We start from the raw sequence: 17,712 nt of genomic DNA on the forward strand, positions 1-17,712 counted from the left end.
ATTCTATTTTAATATAAGTTTTAGTTTAATTTATATATTTATAATATAAATAATACAAATTCTATTTCAATTTTTAGATTAATTTCACAATTAGTTATTCATTTCCCCACCACAAAATTTTATAATATTCAGGACTCATTATTTTTTCCCTTCCAAATCCATCCCAAAGTTCACTCATTCCCAAAATTTTTTGCTCAAATTGATGGTGGAGTGAAGAAATTAAGATCTCTATGTCTCACGCCAAATAAAGCTTTCGTATATATGAGGACTAAACTACCAACGATGCCCAGGGTCAAATAATGACATTTTTTTCTTGACACACTCTTTGGAATGTCAAAAAATGGTCTTTTTTTTCTTTGTCTTATAACCTTTAAAAATGACATACAAAAAAAGTGTCATAAATTCGTTGAATTTTGTAAACTATGACATTTTTTTCTTAACACTCGATTCTGAATGTCATAGAGCGTGTATTATTATTAACGTGTCAAGATAGGTATGTTTTCTAGTGGTGATATGAGGTGTAATTTGATGAAATTAACAAAAAATTTACATGTGATCACAATCTTCCCGATGCACTAAAAGTATATGGCTCCTGATATTGGAGGATTAAGCACAACATGATGAAAAGACACAGTGAATTAGACTCGATACTATCTCTTTAGAATTGGCGATTCGTCTTGAGCGCTCGACGAAGACGATGAACTTGGTTTAGCGGGCGGGGTGGTTGTCTTCTCCTTCCGGATCTGATCTGATCTCTACCCCTCTCTCTAATCTGCTTTCGGGTTCTTCCATTCGCTCTCGAGAATCGCTTTAGATTTTTTTCCCACCCTCACCCACAGCCTCCTCTTAGGCAGTTGATTCATCTTGGGTGCTCGACGTCGTTGACGAGTTCGTCTTAGGGTTCGAGGTTGCTGTGGATTCCTGTTGGTTTCTTCATAGCTTACCTTTCATCCTAATTTGTCCTCTGATACCTCCATTCGCCTCTTGAGCTTCTCCTGCCCATCTCCAAAGGAAAATGTATGGTCAACATGAAGAAGACAATAGGCCTTGGAACCTAGCCACTGGTAAAAGGAGAAAGAATAACAACCAAAAGAAGCAGTACAAAAAGCAACTCTTCGAATTCGAGAATGCAACAACCTTTTACGTATCTAACCTTCCTGAGTTATGTACCAGGGGAAATATGGAACGAGTTTCGGGTGTTTGGTGAAATAGCTGATGTGTTTCTACCAAAAAAACTGGACAAAGGAGGCAACAGATTTGCATTTGTAAGATACGAAAACGTTCATGACATGGGAAAATTGCTGGAAGTCCTCAACAAGGTGAAGATGAAGGGGCAAATGTCACACCCCCAAAATCCACCTGCGGATAACACCCGCTTCGAGGGCGTGACTGACCAGGATCCAGCCACCAATTATACTGAGCATTTAATTATTAGTAGAAATATTTAAAATCCGAAGTAATTAACAACATTAGAGTTTAGATTCGGTAATTAGTTTAACAAAACAGCGGAAGCATAAACCAGAATAGTTTTAAAGACAGTTCATTGATCAAAACAGTTATCCCAACACACGGGTTTGACGAACACTACACTTCCCCAAGTAGCAGCTCCTGAATCAATGGTTACCTGCAAAGCATGCAGTAAGGAGTCAACAATAATGCTGAGTGAGTTCACTAGTTGTCCAGTTTTAATTACCAAAAACTTGTTTCACCGGTTAATTTATCCGTTTATACATGCCCTGGGGAGCCACCCCAAAAGTTAGCGACTAAACTGTTTTTCCAATACCGAACACTAGGTAACCGTTGCGTATCCGCAGGATGCCCCGATGTCAATGTTCTATCATCATTGACGGATTTCTGAGTCTATTAGTTCACGCCCGTCCCAAACCAGGGCACGGTGTGAGGCTGGTAAACACCTAAATAGCGCTATCAACTAATAACCCGCTCGCCTAACCCGGCGACTAATCGGTATTTGTAGTAGGGACTTGAGTGATAGAGTTTCGTTTAGTGCCGTTAGTTGCAATCCGTATAAACAGTAATTAACCAAAAGGTTTCCCAATACCCGGGAAGGAAAAGTAAGTTGTGTTCCCAATAACCAGGGAAAGTATGTAAATGGTATCCCCTTTTACCAGGGGATAGGATTGTCCAAAAGGTTTCCCAATACCAGGGAAGGAAAAGTAAGTTTTGTTCCCAATAACCAGGGAAAGTATGTAAATGGTATCCCCTTTTACCAGGGGATAGGGTTGTTAGTCTCGTGTCCCAAACCACCGGGACGCATGCTTTTAAGTTGTGAACTCACCTTGGGTTGCTCGGTAGGTTTAGGTTACTTGTCAATCACGTTGGTCACCACGTCCTAACATGGTTACCGGTATAGGTCAGGTTCGGTATACAAGTATTCACGTAAAACTTACACATAACTAACATGTATCAAGCATATAAGTAAACAGTGGGTTAATGGGCCGGCCTAAATAATTAAGCAGTCAACAGCAACACATAGTTCATTTAACAGATAGCCCAAGTTAACACAGAATGGCCCAATAACCAGAATGGACAGCCCACTCGCAACCAGCTGGTCTCGAGTCGCAACCAGGTGGTCTCGGCTTGTCACGCTGTGGTTACGAGTCGTAACCGTGGTCTCGAGTCATCATGTTTTGGTTGCGAGTCGCAACGGCGTGATTTCGAGTCGCAATCTCGTGGTTTCGAGTAGTCATGCTGTGGTTGCGAGTCGCAACTACGTGGTCTCGAGTTGTCTTGCCTTGGTTGCGAGTCGCAACGACGCGGTTGCGAGTCGTAAGCTGTCCCTTTCACGTACACGTGATGATGCAGATGCAACAGTCCGAAATTGTACCATGTATTCAGACCCAGATTAGGAAACAACCAATAAGGTTTCACTAACACTTTTCCTAAACTGACCAGCAATGAAAATAGATCAAACTTTGCCATTTTTACATCTTCAAGTCATATTCAAACAAGTTCATCTTATGTTCATCATTTTCTAGGGTTTTCATGCCAACATAAACACACATTTATGAACCGAAAATCACATATTTCTAGCAAGATCATCATGCAAGAACAAGAAACACACATGTTTGTAGCCGAAATCTCATATTTAACAACATCATTTTGCAAGGACAATGAAGCATAGATTGGTTAGCCATGAATACTCTTAGACTACCATTTTCTAACCATTTTTAAACATGTTACCACATATTGTCAAGCTTTACAAACCAACCTAAGAATCATGCATCTTGTTTCTAACCAAACATTTCTAGTTCATTTATCACACATAATTTCTACACACAAAATAGAACACTAACCGGTTTGAGAAGAAGAAGCCGTAAACAAGGAAAAGAACCGAGAAGATGGAGTGTCCGAGTTAGTGGTCTTGACCGAGTCCTTGTCCGGGATCCTTGCTTGAACCGAAAATTGAAAGGGATTGGGGTGTGTTGTTGAGGGTTTCTAGTTGAGAGAAAAAATAGTAGAAGTGTGTTTGTGTGTTGTGTATGAAATGAGGGAAAGTGGGGAAAGATGGGGTATATATACCAAGGGATGTTTCGGGTTGGGCTTGGGGTTTCGGCCCAAACCGGTTACGGCCCAAAGGCCCACTCGCAACCGCCCGGTTGCGAGTCATGGTCTCGACTCACGTACATTTATATATAATACGTACATTCAACACACATTAAGCAAATAAAGATCACGTTTCCATTTAATAATATTTATATACACAAAATATTACAAGGTGTTCGTTCGGAAAAACCTCGAGTGTCACATTATCCCCAAGTTTTAAGAACTTTCGTCCCGAAAGTTGAAGCAGCCACTGCCAAGCTAGCGTGTTTTAACGGGGTGTCACATCATCCCCCCGTTAGTTTGGAATTTCGTCCCGAAATTCGGTTGTAGCTTCAGTGCTGGGGTTTTCGTTTGGGAATAACTGGGGATACTTGGACTTCATCTGGTCCTCCCGCTCCCAGGTAAGCTCTGGGCCGCGACGTGAGTTCCAACGAACTCGAACAAGAGGTATTCTAGTGCTCTTGAGGACCTTAACATCCCGGTCCGTGATTTCGACAGGTTCTTCGACGAATTTCAACTGTTCGTCGATCGTGAGTTCCTTCAGAGGAACTACGTGCGTCTCATCTGACAGACACTTCTTCAGATTCGACACATGGAAAACGTTTGTGAACTGCACCGAGTTCTGCTGGTAAGTTCAGTCTGTAGGCCACCCTGCCTATTTTCTCAAGGATTTCGAAAGGTCCAACGTACCGTGGGTTGAGTTTGCCTCGTTTACCAAAACGAACCACACCCTTCCAGGGTGAAACTTTGAGTGATACCCGCTCCCCAACCTGGAGCTCAAGTGGTTTCCTGCCCTTATCGGCGTAGGCCTTCTGCGTTGTCGTATTTGAGCAATCCGCTCAGTAGTGTCTATCACATGTTCTGGACCAGTGATTTGACTATCCCCCACCTCTGCCCAATAAAGAGGTGACCGGCATTTACGTCCGTACAATGCCTCAAACGGAGCAGCTCTAATGCTGGTGTGGTAGCTGTTATTATACGAGAATTCCACGAGTGGCCGATGCCTTTCCCAGCTGTTGCCAAAGTCGTTTACACAAGCGCGAAGCATGTCTTCTAATGTTTGAATAGTGCGTTCGGACTGCCCGTCCGTCTGTGGGTGATATAGATATGCTGTGCTCATAACTAAACGTGAGCCAAAAGACTTGTGCATTGCTTGCCACAGTTCCGAAGTAAAACGTGCATCTCGATCAGAGATGATAGAGGTGGGCACCCCGTGCCTCGAAACCACTTCCTTGAGGTATATCTTCGCCAGAGTGGAGAATTCATCTGTTGTCTTCGATTGCCAAGAAGTGTGCGGATTTCGTGAGTCGATCCACGATCACCCAGATAGTGTCGTTTCCGCGCTGTGATCTAGGTAGGCCAGTAACGAAATCCATGGAAATTTGCTCCCATTTCCATTGTGGTATCTCTGGTTGTTAGAGTAGGCCTGAGGGTTTCTGATATTCCGTCTTGACTCGCGCACAAGTCAAACACTTGCTGACGTAAGTTGCTATGTGGGCCTTCATGCTAGGCCACCAATACGTAGTCTTAATATCGTGGTACATCTTATCCGAACCAGGGTGTACTGAGTAGCGAGATTTGTGCGCTTCTTTCATCGCAAGTTCCCGTAAGTCGCCATAGAGTGGGACCCAAATGCGTCCTGTTACATAATAAGCACCGTCTTCCTTCTGTTCTAAGCGTTGCCTTGACCCGCGTAGGGCTTCAGCTCTAACGTTCTCTGGTTTCAGTGCTTCTATCTGAGCAGCTCGTATTTGCGAAGGTAGACTAGAATGGATCGTGAGTTGTAAAGCTCTTACGCGTTTAGGCGTAGTGTCCTTCCGACTGAGGGCGTCTGCCACTACATTGGCCTTGCCCGGGTGATACCTGATAGAGCACTCGTAATCATTCAGCAGTCCGACCCATCGTCGCTGTCGCATATTCAGTTCCTTCTGCTTGAATATGTGTTCTAAACTTCCGCGGTCGGTGTAGACGGCGCACTTGGTTCCGTATAGGTAATGCCGTCATAACTTAAGTGCGAAGATCACTGCTCCCAGTTCCAAATCAAGCGTTGTGTAGTTCCTTTCGTGCGTCCTAAGTTGTCGAGGGGCGTAAGCAATAACCTTCTCGCGTTGCATCCGTGTGTAACTGGGATCCTGATTCGAAGCATCATGGTATACCGCTAGATCACCCGTACCCTAGGGTGAAGATGATGCTCAGTGCATTACAAAGTTGGGATTCGAAAGCTGAAAAGACGTCCTCCTGTTTTGGTCTTTCACGAACACAACACCCTGCTGTGCCAACGAGACTTAAGCTGTGCGACCTTCGAAAATCTTGTGATTAAGCTGCGATAGTATCTAGTGGGACCAAGAAACTCCTGTATCCTCGAAGGGATCTTTGATGTTGATCAGTTCCTAACAAAATGGATCTTAGCGAGATCCATGTGTATTCCCACTTCGTTGTTTGATAAAAAGAAAATGTGTACTTCCCGAATCCTGAAGTCATACTTAGGTAGACTTCGCACGTAGACGCTCCTCCCCTAGAAGCTCTATAATGGAATACAAGTGTTGTTCAAGGTGCCCCTTTCTCCTAGAAGTGATTCAAAACGTACTAGATAAACACAGTTGCAGTGTGATCCATAAAGCAGCTGGTGGGTTGTTCACCCCAAAAGGTCATGGAATAATTCATCCGGTGTCTCCTGGAAATGGCCTTATTGCGTTCACTATGCCGTTTTAGGAACATCCTCCCTCTGGACTTCCATCTGATGTTAGTTCGTTCGCTACTCAATCTTCACATTGGAGCATGACCCATGTAACTGGTCAACAGGTTGTCAATACAGGATCGAGACAAACGGTTATGGGCTGTCACCTTGATGAGTTCTTAATAGTCAGTATACACAAGAAAAGGCCCATCTTCCCTAGGATAAGTGAGGCTCCCCCAAAGCGAAGAACTAGACCCTACAAAACTCCTGTCCAACGGTTCCTGTAGTTGCTTTGATAGGCCTTGCGACCTTCCTGGCGCAAAATGGTAAAAAGTACAAGTAATCAGGGCTGCCTCAGACGTGAGATCAAACTGAGATTCCGCCTAACAAATTTTCGGAAGAAAAACTGAATGTTCCTCGGATAGCACGCCGAGAGAAACAACGAACAACTGGTGGATCCTCGATCCACTTTTCCTTAGCCTTAACATCCGTAGCGGTTGCTAACACAGCGGAGTAATCCCTCTGTAGACGCTTCTGGCCTTCACAGCTGAAATGGCGCTAACTATTGAACTACTCTGACGCTTTAGAACAAATGCCGATTCTCCACACAAAGTTTTCTCCTCACTGGGTATATTCGCGTGATTCCTGGGTAACCAATTCACACTATCTACTGCGTTGTAACCATCGAGTGTGGTAGAAGGAAGGTCGACATCGGACACTCGTCCCACAAGGTCGTGTTTACATCCTGACGAACTCTTGAGATTCTATTTGACTTGCCATCAGTCGATTCCACATCTGGTTCAGTTTCAAGAAGTATCAGGGTCAAGCAGAACAGAGATGAAGCAAACAACTACCCATACCAGCTACCATGTTGCTACTATGCCTGGCGTCGCCGGCGCCAATCCTAAATGCCCTTCCACGAGCATCATTTCCAATGTTGTTGTTACGGTTGCGAGGATTTCCATTACTATCATCATTCCCTGGTTGTTGCCCTTGATGTTGTCGCGACTGTTGTTTCTGATGTCGTTGCTTGGAATGGTGCGCTACGATCCTTCACTGACAAGTCCACCTTGTCACGTTTCCGTGCCGCGTCCCAAGGTGTACTTATTGAGCTGGCCGTTACGCATTTCCGCACCATTGTCAATTGTCATCGCTTATGGCCCGACTGATTCGTAAGAGCTGGCTCCTATGAGCCGCTGACTAGGGTTAAGGGTTCGATTGGAGTCAATTCGCTGATGCTCGTTGTTGGTGACTAGGGTCGTTCAAATGCTGAAGCCAGTAAGGTACTACGTCTACCCTCTTGACTGAGTAATACACGGTATGTTGAGATAGTGTTGCAGAAGTGATCGCACTTCGGGATTTAAGACGTCAACACGTTAAGTTCCAGTAAGCGAAGAAAGGTGAGAAGGATATAGACCAATCGTTGTCGTTTCAACACCCATCCCGGGGATGTTCGTACAGGCACCTAATGTTCTACACAGTTTGCTAGGCGTTCATATGGGTGTTCAGGTACTACTCGATAGCATCGAGGTTCGAAAGGGGTGCAGGGAGAAGTGAAAAGATCGTGTTCGAGTAGGAGGCAATCATTGCTACGGCTCCTATGAACTGTTGTGTCTCTCATCATACAGATAACGAAACGGAACCCCTTTTTCACTTGTTAAGCCTCACTGGGACTCACATCCACCCCACTATATTATTATGTGTGCACCCACAATAATATTGTGATTTGCATGTTCATCTCAGCTCCTCTTAACTCATGTCAAATGGTTCCCCACACTCGAGTAGATTTCAAAAAGTATCAAGTAGTGTAAGTCATGGAGGTTTAGGGAATTACCACCCTATCAATCACATGATACGAGAAAGAGTACATAAATTCATGTTGGTGTGCTAACGTGCAATCACATGCAATATCGTATGTGGGCTTTCACTAGTTAGGCATACTAGTACGTATAGCGAAACAGGAAACATAAAGTAAGCAAACAAGTAAACACTGGTCCGAGCTATGAGGTCAAAAGTGTTGAGCCTTGCACTTGGAGTGTAGTGTCGTCACGAGTCACGGGTTATAGTCTGGTTTTCTCCAAAAAGATTTACCCCTTTTTTAAAACCAAGTTCACTATAACCAATGGCTCTGATACCAATCTGTCACACCCCCAAAATCCACCTGCGGATAACACCCGCTTCGAGGGCGTGACTGACCAGGATCCAGCCACCAATTATACTGAGCATTTAATTATTAGTAGAAATATTTAAAATCCGAAGTAATTAACAACATTAGAGTTTAGATTCGGTAATTAGTTTAACAAAACAGCGGAAGCATAAACCAGAATAGTTTTAAAGACAGTTCATTGATCAAAACAGTTATCCCAACACACGGGTTTGACGAACACTACACTTCCCCAAGTAGCAGCTCCTGAATCAATGGTTACCTGCAAAGCATGCAGTAAGGAGTCAACAATAATGCTGAGTGAGTTCACTAGTTGTCCAGTTTTAATTACCAAAAACTTGTTTCACCGGTTAATTTATCCGTTTATACATGCCCTGGGGAGCCACCCCAAAAGTTAGCGACTAAACTGTTTTTCCAATACCGAACACTAGGTAACCGTTGCGTATCCGCAGGATGCCCCGATGTCAATGTTCTATCATCATTGACGGATTTCTGAGTCTATTAGTTCACGCCCGTCCCAAACCAGGGCACGGTGTGAGGCTGGTAAACACCTAAATAGCGCTATCAACTAATAACCCGCTCGCCTAACCCGGCGACTAATCGGTATTTGTAGTAGGGACTTGAGTGATAGAGTTTCGTTTAGTGCCGTTAGTTGCAATCCGTATAAACAGTAATTAACCAAAAGGTTTCCCAATACCCGGGAAGGAAAAGTAAGTTGTGTTCCCAATAACCAGGGAAAGTATGTAAATGGTATCCCCTTTTACCAGGGGATAGGATTGTCCAAAAGGTTTCCCAATACCAGGGAAGGAAAAGTAAGTTTTGTTCCCAATAACCAGGGAAAGTATGTAAATGGTATCCCCTTTTACCAGGGGATAGGGTTGTTAGTCTCGTGTCCCAAACCACCGGGACGCATGCTTTTAAGTTGTGAACTCACCTTGGGTTGCTCGGTAGGTTTAGGTTACTTGTCAATCACGTTGGTCACCACGTCCTAACATGGTTACCGGTATAGGTCAGGTTCGGTATACAAGTATTCACGTAAAACTTACACATAACTAACATGTATCAAGCATATAAGTAAACAGTGGGTTAATGGGCCGGCCTAAATAATTAAGCAGTCAACAGCAACACATAGTTCATTTAACAGATAGCCCAAGTTAACACAGAATGGCCCAATAACCAGAATGGACAGCCCACTCGCAACCAGCTGGTCTCGAGTCGCAACCAGGTGGTCTCGGCTTGTCACGCTGTGGTTACGAGTCGTAACCGTGGTCTCGAGTCATCATGTTTTGGTTGCGAGTCGCAACGGCGTGATTTCGAGTCGCAATCTCGTGGTTTCGAGTAGTCATGCTGTGGTTGCGAGTCGCAACTACGTGGTCTCGAGTTGTCTTGCCTTGGTTGCGAGTCGCAACGACGCGGTTGCGAGTCGTAAGCTGTCCCTTTCACGTACACGTGATGATGCAGATGCAACAGTCCGAAATTGTACCATGTATTCAGACCCAGATTAGGAAACAACCAATAAGGTTTCACTAACACTTTTCCTAAACTGACCAGCAATGAAAATAGATCAAACTTTGCCATTTTTACATCTTCAAGTCATATTCAAACAAGTTCATCTTATGTTCATCATTTTCTAGGGTTTTCATGCCAACATAAACACACATTTATGAACCGAAAATCACATATTTCTAGCAAGATCATCATGCAAGAACAAGAAACACACATGTTTGTAGCCGAAATCTCATATTTAACAACATCATTTTGCAAGGACAATGAAGCATAGATTGGTTAGCCATGAATACTCTTAGACTACCATTTTCTAACCATTTTTAAACATGTTACCACATATTGTCAAGCTTTACAAACCAACCTAAGAATCATGCATCTTGTTTCTAACCAAACATTTCTAGTTCATTTATCACACATAATTTCTACACACAAAATAGAACACTAACCGGTTTGAGAAGAAGAAGCCGTAAACAAGGAAAAGAACCGAGAAGATGGAGTGTCCGAGTTAGTGGTCTTGACCGAGTCCTTGTCCGGGATCCTTGCTTGAACCGAAAATTGAAAGGGATTGGGGTGTGTTGTTGAGGGTTTCTAGTTGAGAGAAAAAATAGTAGAAGTGTGTTTGTGTGTTGTGTATGAAATGAGGGAAAGTGGGGAAAGATGGGGTATATATACCAAGGGATGTTTCGGGTTGGGCTTGGGGTTTCGGCCCAAACCGGTTACGGCCCAAAGGCCCACTCGCAACCGCCCGGTTGCGAGTCATGGTCTCGACTCACGTACATTTATATATAATACGTACATTCAACACACATTAAGCAAATAAAGATCACGTTTCCATTTAATAATATTTATATACACAAAATATTACAAGGTGTTCGTTCGGAAAAACCTCGAGTGTCACATTATCCCCAAGTTTTAAGAACTTTCGTCCCGAAAGTTGAAGCAGCCACTGCCAAGCTAGCGTGTTTTAACGGGGTGTCACAGCAAAACTCAAGGTGGACATGGCCAAATTCAGGCGAGACGGAAAGGCCACCACCGGTGAAACAGGAACGAGACGGAGTGACCAGTGGGGGGGGGAAACAACCCCCATTCTTTCCTACCTATAGAAACAATTACACGATGAATAAGGGTAACAATAGATCCTATGCAGAAGTCCTTGCTGGAAAAGATGTTGGTAAACAAAAATCTATCACCTGTGCTAATCTCGAGTCCAATACAGTGAACGAGTTGGGCGAACTTTTAGTTATGGTGGAAGCAAAGGACTACGAGACACTATGCAATATAAGTGAAATTACGGGAAACCTATCAAAGTTCCTCACCGGACTTAGATACATTGGAGGATTGAGAGTTCTCCTGACTTTCAATCAAAAATTCCATTGCGAAGCATTTTTAAATCATTACAATACGAAACAATCCAAGTGGTTCTCTAGTATTAAACTGTGGGGAGGAATGGAAAAATTTAATGATTGGATAGCCTGGCTTCGTATCGATGGTGTACCTATCATTGCATGGGAGAGGGAGGTTTTTAATGAAATCGCTAGCACTTTCGGTGCAGTTATATTGCCCTCCAAAGCTGGAGTAAAAGATTGTAACCTGGTTTATGAAATCGTCAGAATCCTAACCAATACGGGTAAAGCAGTAAATGAAGAAGTAACTATCACATGGCACGGGAAAGAATATAGAGTTTGGATTAAAGAAATTATGGAAGACTGGGTCCCATTCTGATCGGCAGTACGGGAGGTCCGAAAAGATACAATCTATGAACACCGGCGACCTGGACGCTGGAAAAAATGCACATGATGTAACAATGGATAATTCCGACAAAGGAGGCATGGCAGGAGAAGATGAGGAGTCTCCTATAGAATTTGAAAAGCCTTGCATGGGAAACGTGACAAGCATGGATGAGAACAATGAAATGATTGCGCAATCTTCCCCAAAAGTAGTTTCCTCGAACACCGTTCCAGAAATTGGAAAAGCTCATCATTCTGTTTTCAATGCCTGTGGGCCCCTCCGACCAATAAAGCCCACAACAAACAAAACAGATCTTGTGGTACTAGGCCCACCTACTCTAATCATGGAGCTGATTCAAGCCCAAGGCAACCGGCCCAAAAAAGATCCAGGTGTGATAACCCAAACCCTCGTGTCCCTTTTTCCTTTCCACGTCCTGATTACCCAGACTATCTGCGTCATACTCCCACCAATCTTCCACCCCCACAAGCAGAGATTCCGTCCAATAGTCCCCCCAACATCATGATATTCTGCCCAACCAGAGTTTATCCAACCCCCAACCTGGTGACACATCACTAGCGGGAAATCATACAGCTGCCGATTCATCACAGCAAGCTACGAATTTGGGGGAAAATTATTTGTACGCTTCAAACGAAACATTGGCGACTGTTCATGTGGGGATCAAAACAGGTATGCACGTTGATAATTTCATGAATATGGTTGAGAATATTGTCAGGGGTGAAGGAGTAAATAACGGTAATCAATGAATTACCTAAGCATTAACCTCAGGGGGATGGGTAATGCCCAGAAAGCAAACTGGATTAAACAAATAAAAAGAGACCATGGTATTTGTTTCGTCGCTATTCAGGAAACGATGTTAGTCGATGGATCAAAGATAAACTTCAAGAAGCTATGGGGTAACTTTCCGATTGAAAATGATTGGGTTAACGCGGAAAGGCGTTCGGGGGGGTTTTGCATGCATATGGGATCCGGGGATTTTCAACAGGCAAGAAACCATTAAAAACAGGAACTATTTGATGCTCAGTGGCACGATTAAAGGCATCTCTAATATTGTCCACATCATGAATATTTATGCACCATAATCTACAAATGCAAAAAGAGCACTCTGGGAGCATATTAGAGAACAAAAAACAACACGTGGGGGTATTTGGATTATATTTGGGGATTTCAACCAGGTTAGATCCGCTGATGAGAGAAGGAAGTGTATTTTCGACCCAACATCTGTAGCGGATTTTAACACCTTCATATATACGAAGCAAACCTTGTGGAATACCAAATGAACAGGTCTAAATTCACAAGATGGCTGGATGGCGGTAATAAAATGAGCAAGCTAGATCGTATGTTGGTATGTGATAAATTTTGGGGCCTTTGGCCTACGGCATCTCTCCGGTCCCTCCCGAGGAATCTCTCGGATCATTGCCCGCTTATTCTCATCACTACATCCAACGATTTTGGCCATATACCTTTCAAGTTCTTCAACACATGGCTCGCTAAACCGAGTCTTGACGGGGTGGTTCGCTCATCCGTGGCCTCTTTCTTCTGTACTGGCCCACCAGACGTCTTACTAGCAGAAAAGTTACGAAGCATCAAAAATGCAATCAAAGTTTGGAGTAAAAAAAACAGGGAAGAAGAGAACAGAAGCCTTAACACCTCGGCTGAAGAATTGAAAAAATTGGATTTAGTATGCGAAAACCGAGACTTAACAAAGAACGAAAGAGAAGTATATGTTGATCACAAAAACAACATTAACATGATCAACGGCACCCGTCTCAAAGAACTACACCAGAGAAATCGAGGGTTAAATGGGCAGTGGAAGGTGACGAGAACTCTGCTTTCTTTCACGGCTTTATCAACAGCAGAGTTGCAAGCAGTAGGATGAATGGGCTACTCATAAATGGCGTATGGTGCACCGATCCCCCAAGTATCAAAAATGAGGTTCGAGATTTTTTTCAGGAAAAATTTACGGAACCTAATCCTACCAGACCGGGGTTCACTTGTCACAACATCAAAAAACTGTCGATCGAGCAGGGTACGTTTCTAATATCCACGTTTTCTTTTAATGAAGTCAAAAACGCAATTTGGGATTGCGACGGGGATAAGGCCCCCGGGCCGGATGGTTTTAACTTCACATTCATAAAGCATTATTGGGACTTACTTGGTGAGGATTTTCAAAGGATCCTAGTCAATTTTCACAACACGGGGAAAATATCTAAAGGGTGTAGCTCTTCGTTCATCACCCTTATTCCAAAGGCAAAAGATCCAGAAAATCTAAATGATTATAGGCCAATCATCCTTATTGGGTGCATCAGTAAAGTCATCTCAAAAGTGCTAGCGAATCGTCTTAAAACGGTTATCGGGTCGGTCATTTCGGAGGAGCAATCAGCTTATCTGTCAGACAGAAACATTCTCGATGGGCCCCTCATCACCAACGAAATAATATCATGGGTCAAACGATCAAAAGCCAAGGCTTTTCTATTCAAAATAGACTTCGAGAAGGCTTTTGATACGATTTCTTGGAATTTTATTATATCGGTATTCGAGCAAAAGAATTTCCCCGAGAAATGGATTCTTTGGATCCAAGGAATTTTTGCGTCCTCTCGATCATCGGTACTCGTTAATGGTTCCCCAACCGGAGAATTTCAATGTTCTAGAGGGGTCAGACAAGGTGATCCACTTTCACCTTTCATTTTTATTCTAGCAATGGAAGCTCTTTCAAGTTTTCTCTCTAGTGCATCATCGGCGGGCATTATTAAAGGACTATCCCTTCCAAATAATGGTCCCGTAGTATCGCATCTAATTTTCGCAGACGATGTTATGCTATTGGGTACTTGGGAAGAAGAAAATTTTACCAATATCTGAAGACTTATGCGTTGTTTCTTCTTGATTTCTGGGATGAAAATAAACTTGCATAAGTCGTGCCTTTATGGTGTGGGAACTACCTTGAATGAATGTGAACAGATAGCTGAGCGGCTTAGATGTAATCCGGGTTTGTTACCTTTTACGTACCTCGGTCTCAAGGTTGGGGGTAATATGAATAGATACTTCAATTGGGCGCCGGTTATTGATACTTTCGAAGCTCGTCTATCTCGGTGGAAGGCCAATACCTTATCGGGGGTGGGAGAACTACACTCATTAAATATGTGCTAGACTCATTGCCCCTCTATTATTTCTCCCTCTATCAAGCTCCTATGAATGTGCTAAATAAACTTGAAAAATTAAGAAGAGATTTCTTACGGGGAGACACTGAATCTAGAAGCAGAATGCATTGGGTTCGATGGGATCGGGTAACAAAACCAATCAAAAGTGGGGGTCTCGGCCTGGATACGCTTCATAATATGAACATCAGTCTTTTGTCAAAGTGGGCATGGAGATACAAGACCGAACCTAACAGATTGTGGAGATCAATTATTAAAAGCATTCACGGTAATTTCCTACCATCAAAGAAAGGATTATCGGGTGTCTGGAACAATATAATAAGAAAGGAAGCTACTCTTCGGGATAAGGACATTAATCTTAATAATCTTTTCAAATGCAAAGTCGAGTCTGGAGCGGAGGTCCAATTCTGGACTGACTGTTGGGCCACGGATACACCTTTCAAGACCCGTTTTCCAGCTTTGCATGCATTGGAGAAATTCAAAGCTTGCAGCGTACTAGATAGGATTCAGCGATCCGATCAAAATACGTTAAATAACATGACCTGGGATTGGCGTAGGGTACCGGAAGACGCGACAGAACTTGCAGAGCTAAACGATCTAATAAATATTGTCTCACTTGCTCCTCTTTCTCAATCCGGTGAAACTTGGTCATGGGTTCCAGATCCGAAAGGTACTTTCTCAGTTAAATCTGTGAAAAAACTTCTCCATCGGTCCTCCCCACCTATCGGTGAGTGTTGCTTTACATGGAACAGTTGGGTTCCACGCAAAGTAAATATTTTCGGCTGGCGTATGGCCCTTGATCGGCTACCTACTCAGGTCGCTTTAGCACACCGTAACATCAGCATGTCTTCAATCTGTTGCCCGTTTTGTGGTGATAAGGATGAAAGCATGTCTTCAATCTGTTGCCCGTTTTGTGGGATAAGGATGAATCTGCTTACCATCTCTTCGCGGAATGTGCTGTGAGCTCCATTGTATGGCAGATGGTATCAAGCTGGATTAATACTCCTCCCATCTACGCTTTCACCATTGAAGATCTCCTACGGGTACATGAAAATATCGCAGGCTCGGTAATAGTAAAAAAACTTGTTCAAGCTATCGTCCTTATCTCTTGTTGGAGTTAATGGAAATCACGCAACGATCTCATTTTCTCCGGCACTCGGGTTGACATCTCAAGACTCTTGGCAAAAATCAAATCAACTAGTTTCCTTTGGGTTAAACATAGAGCAAAAATGAATTTGTTAGATTGGGTAGATTGGTGTAGCTTCAATATTTTGTAATCTTCTTTCTTTGTCTAGCTTCTTGCTAGCTTGTTTTTCTCTTTAATGAAATCAGCCGTTAAAAAAAATATGAGGTGTAATTTCCGAGAATCATCAATGTTGAACGATTATTAAATGTTCCAAATTTCCAATGCAAACACATATTTCAACTTCACAATATTAATGATCTAAGAGAATGTTCTATATTGAATGCAACATTTATACGTGGTTTTGAAAAATCACGTGGTTTTGAAAAATATATGACGCACATTTGATATGCAAGTAAAATTCCGACCACATTTTTGTTTCTTGTCTCTGGGCTAGAAGCATTTGGTGGAACGTTTTGGCTTGGGTTCGCATCAATTTCCCGATGGATTGCAACTCGCTCGAGGAGCTTATAAAGTATGTTAAAGAAAGTCCGGGGAGTAGAGTTTGGAAAAGAATTGTGAATTTGGTGTGCATTGCTACGGTTTGGAGAATTTGGAGTGCGAGAAATGCGATGGTTTTTGACAACTGCTTTATTCCCATTTTGAAGACGGTGGAGCTAGTGAAAGAAGACTCCTTTCTTTGGATATGCAATCGGGCTAAGTTGAAGAAGCCTAAACGGGAGAAATGGTTGGTTTTTGATGTAGTTGAGCTGATGTAATTTTCCGTTTGTTCTGTCGTTTCTGTTTTTTTTTTTTTTTTTTTTGTGTTTCTTGTTTTGGATTCTCCCAGTTTCTTGCTGGCTCTTTATATATATATATAAAGCGATTTGCCGTTCAAAAAAAAAAAATTCACGTATCTCATTACAATAGTCATAGAGATCAAAAGTGTCATAGACTCATAGTATAACTATAAATAGATAACATAAATTGTTATGATATAACAATAAACTATAATTATATTACAAAATTGTTATTTTCGTGATTTTTATAAATAACTACTTTAAATACTTTTTTTCTAAATAATATGAATCTTCCAAAATCGATATGAGTTATTATTTTGGCTATAAATAGCTTTGATATCCACACGAACATCCCACAATTAAAAACACACTAATCATCAAATCCTCATCTTTTGTTTTGTGAATCATGGCTGTGGGAAGAGGCAGTGCAAGGGTAGCAATGGCGGCGCTCTGTCTCCTACTGGTGGTGCTTCAATGCGAGGTAACTCAGGCTGCTACTTATGTTGTTGGCGATGACAATGGTTGGTCGTCTAACATCGGAGGTTGGGAGGAAGGCAAGACGTTCAAGGCCGACGACATCCTTGGTATCCTCTCTAAATACTATCATCACTTTACATGCCTACATTAGCTACAAAATTATATAGTCTCAACCAATTACTTAACTTAATATATGTTGAATTAATAAAAGAACAGTTTAACAACAAATAAATGCTTATTTAATTGTATTATTTTTTTTTATGATCGTAACAGTGTTTAACTATCAACAAGGAGCACATAATGTTGTGGTAGTGAGCGAGGAAGGATATGATGGGTGCAGCGCCACCCCAAGCGACAAGGTGTACACAAGTGGAAATGACCAAATTACCCTTGTGAAGGGTCTTAACAACTTCATTTGTGGTTTCCCTGGTCATTGTGCTGCTGGCATGAAGCTTCAAATCTCTGCATCTTAAGCAATGATAATAAAAATTGCAATATTA

The 17,712-nt window shown here is 42.5% G+C and overlaps 1 protein-coding gene across 1 annotated transcript; it reads left to right on the forward strand.

Moving 5' to 3' along the window:
- Positions 1-17,093: 17,093 nt before the first annotated feature.
- On the forward strand, positions 17,094-17,685 carry LOC110926708 (basic blue protein). Its single transcript, XM_022170416.2, has 2 exons — positions 17,094-17,319; positions 17,486-17,685. Exons 1-2 carry the CDS (start codon positions 17,142-17,144, stop codon positions 17,683-17,685), a joined length of 378 nt encoding a protein of 125 aa, XP_022026108.1. The 5' UTR covers positions 17,094-17,141.
- The last annotated feature ends 27 nt before the right edge of the window (positions 17,686-17,712 follow it).

This window comes from Helianthus annuus, chromosome 11 (genome assembly GCF_002127325.2).
Source record: "Helianthus annuus cultivar XRQ/B chromosome 11, HanXRQr2.0-SUNRISE, whole genome shotgun sequence".
NCBI classification, from domain to species: Eukaryota; Viridiplantae; Streptophyta; class Magnoliopsida; order Asterales; family Asteraceae; genus Helianthus; species Helianthus annuus.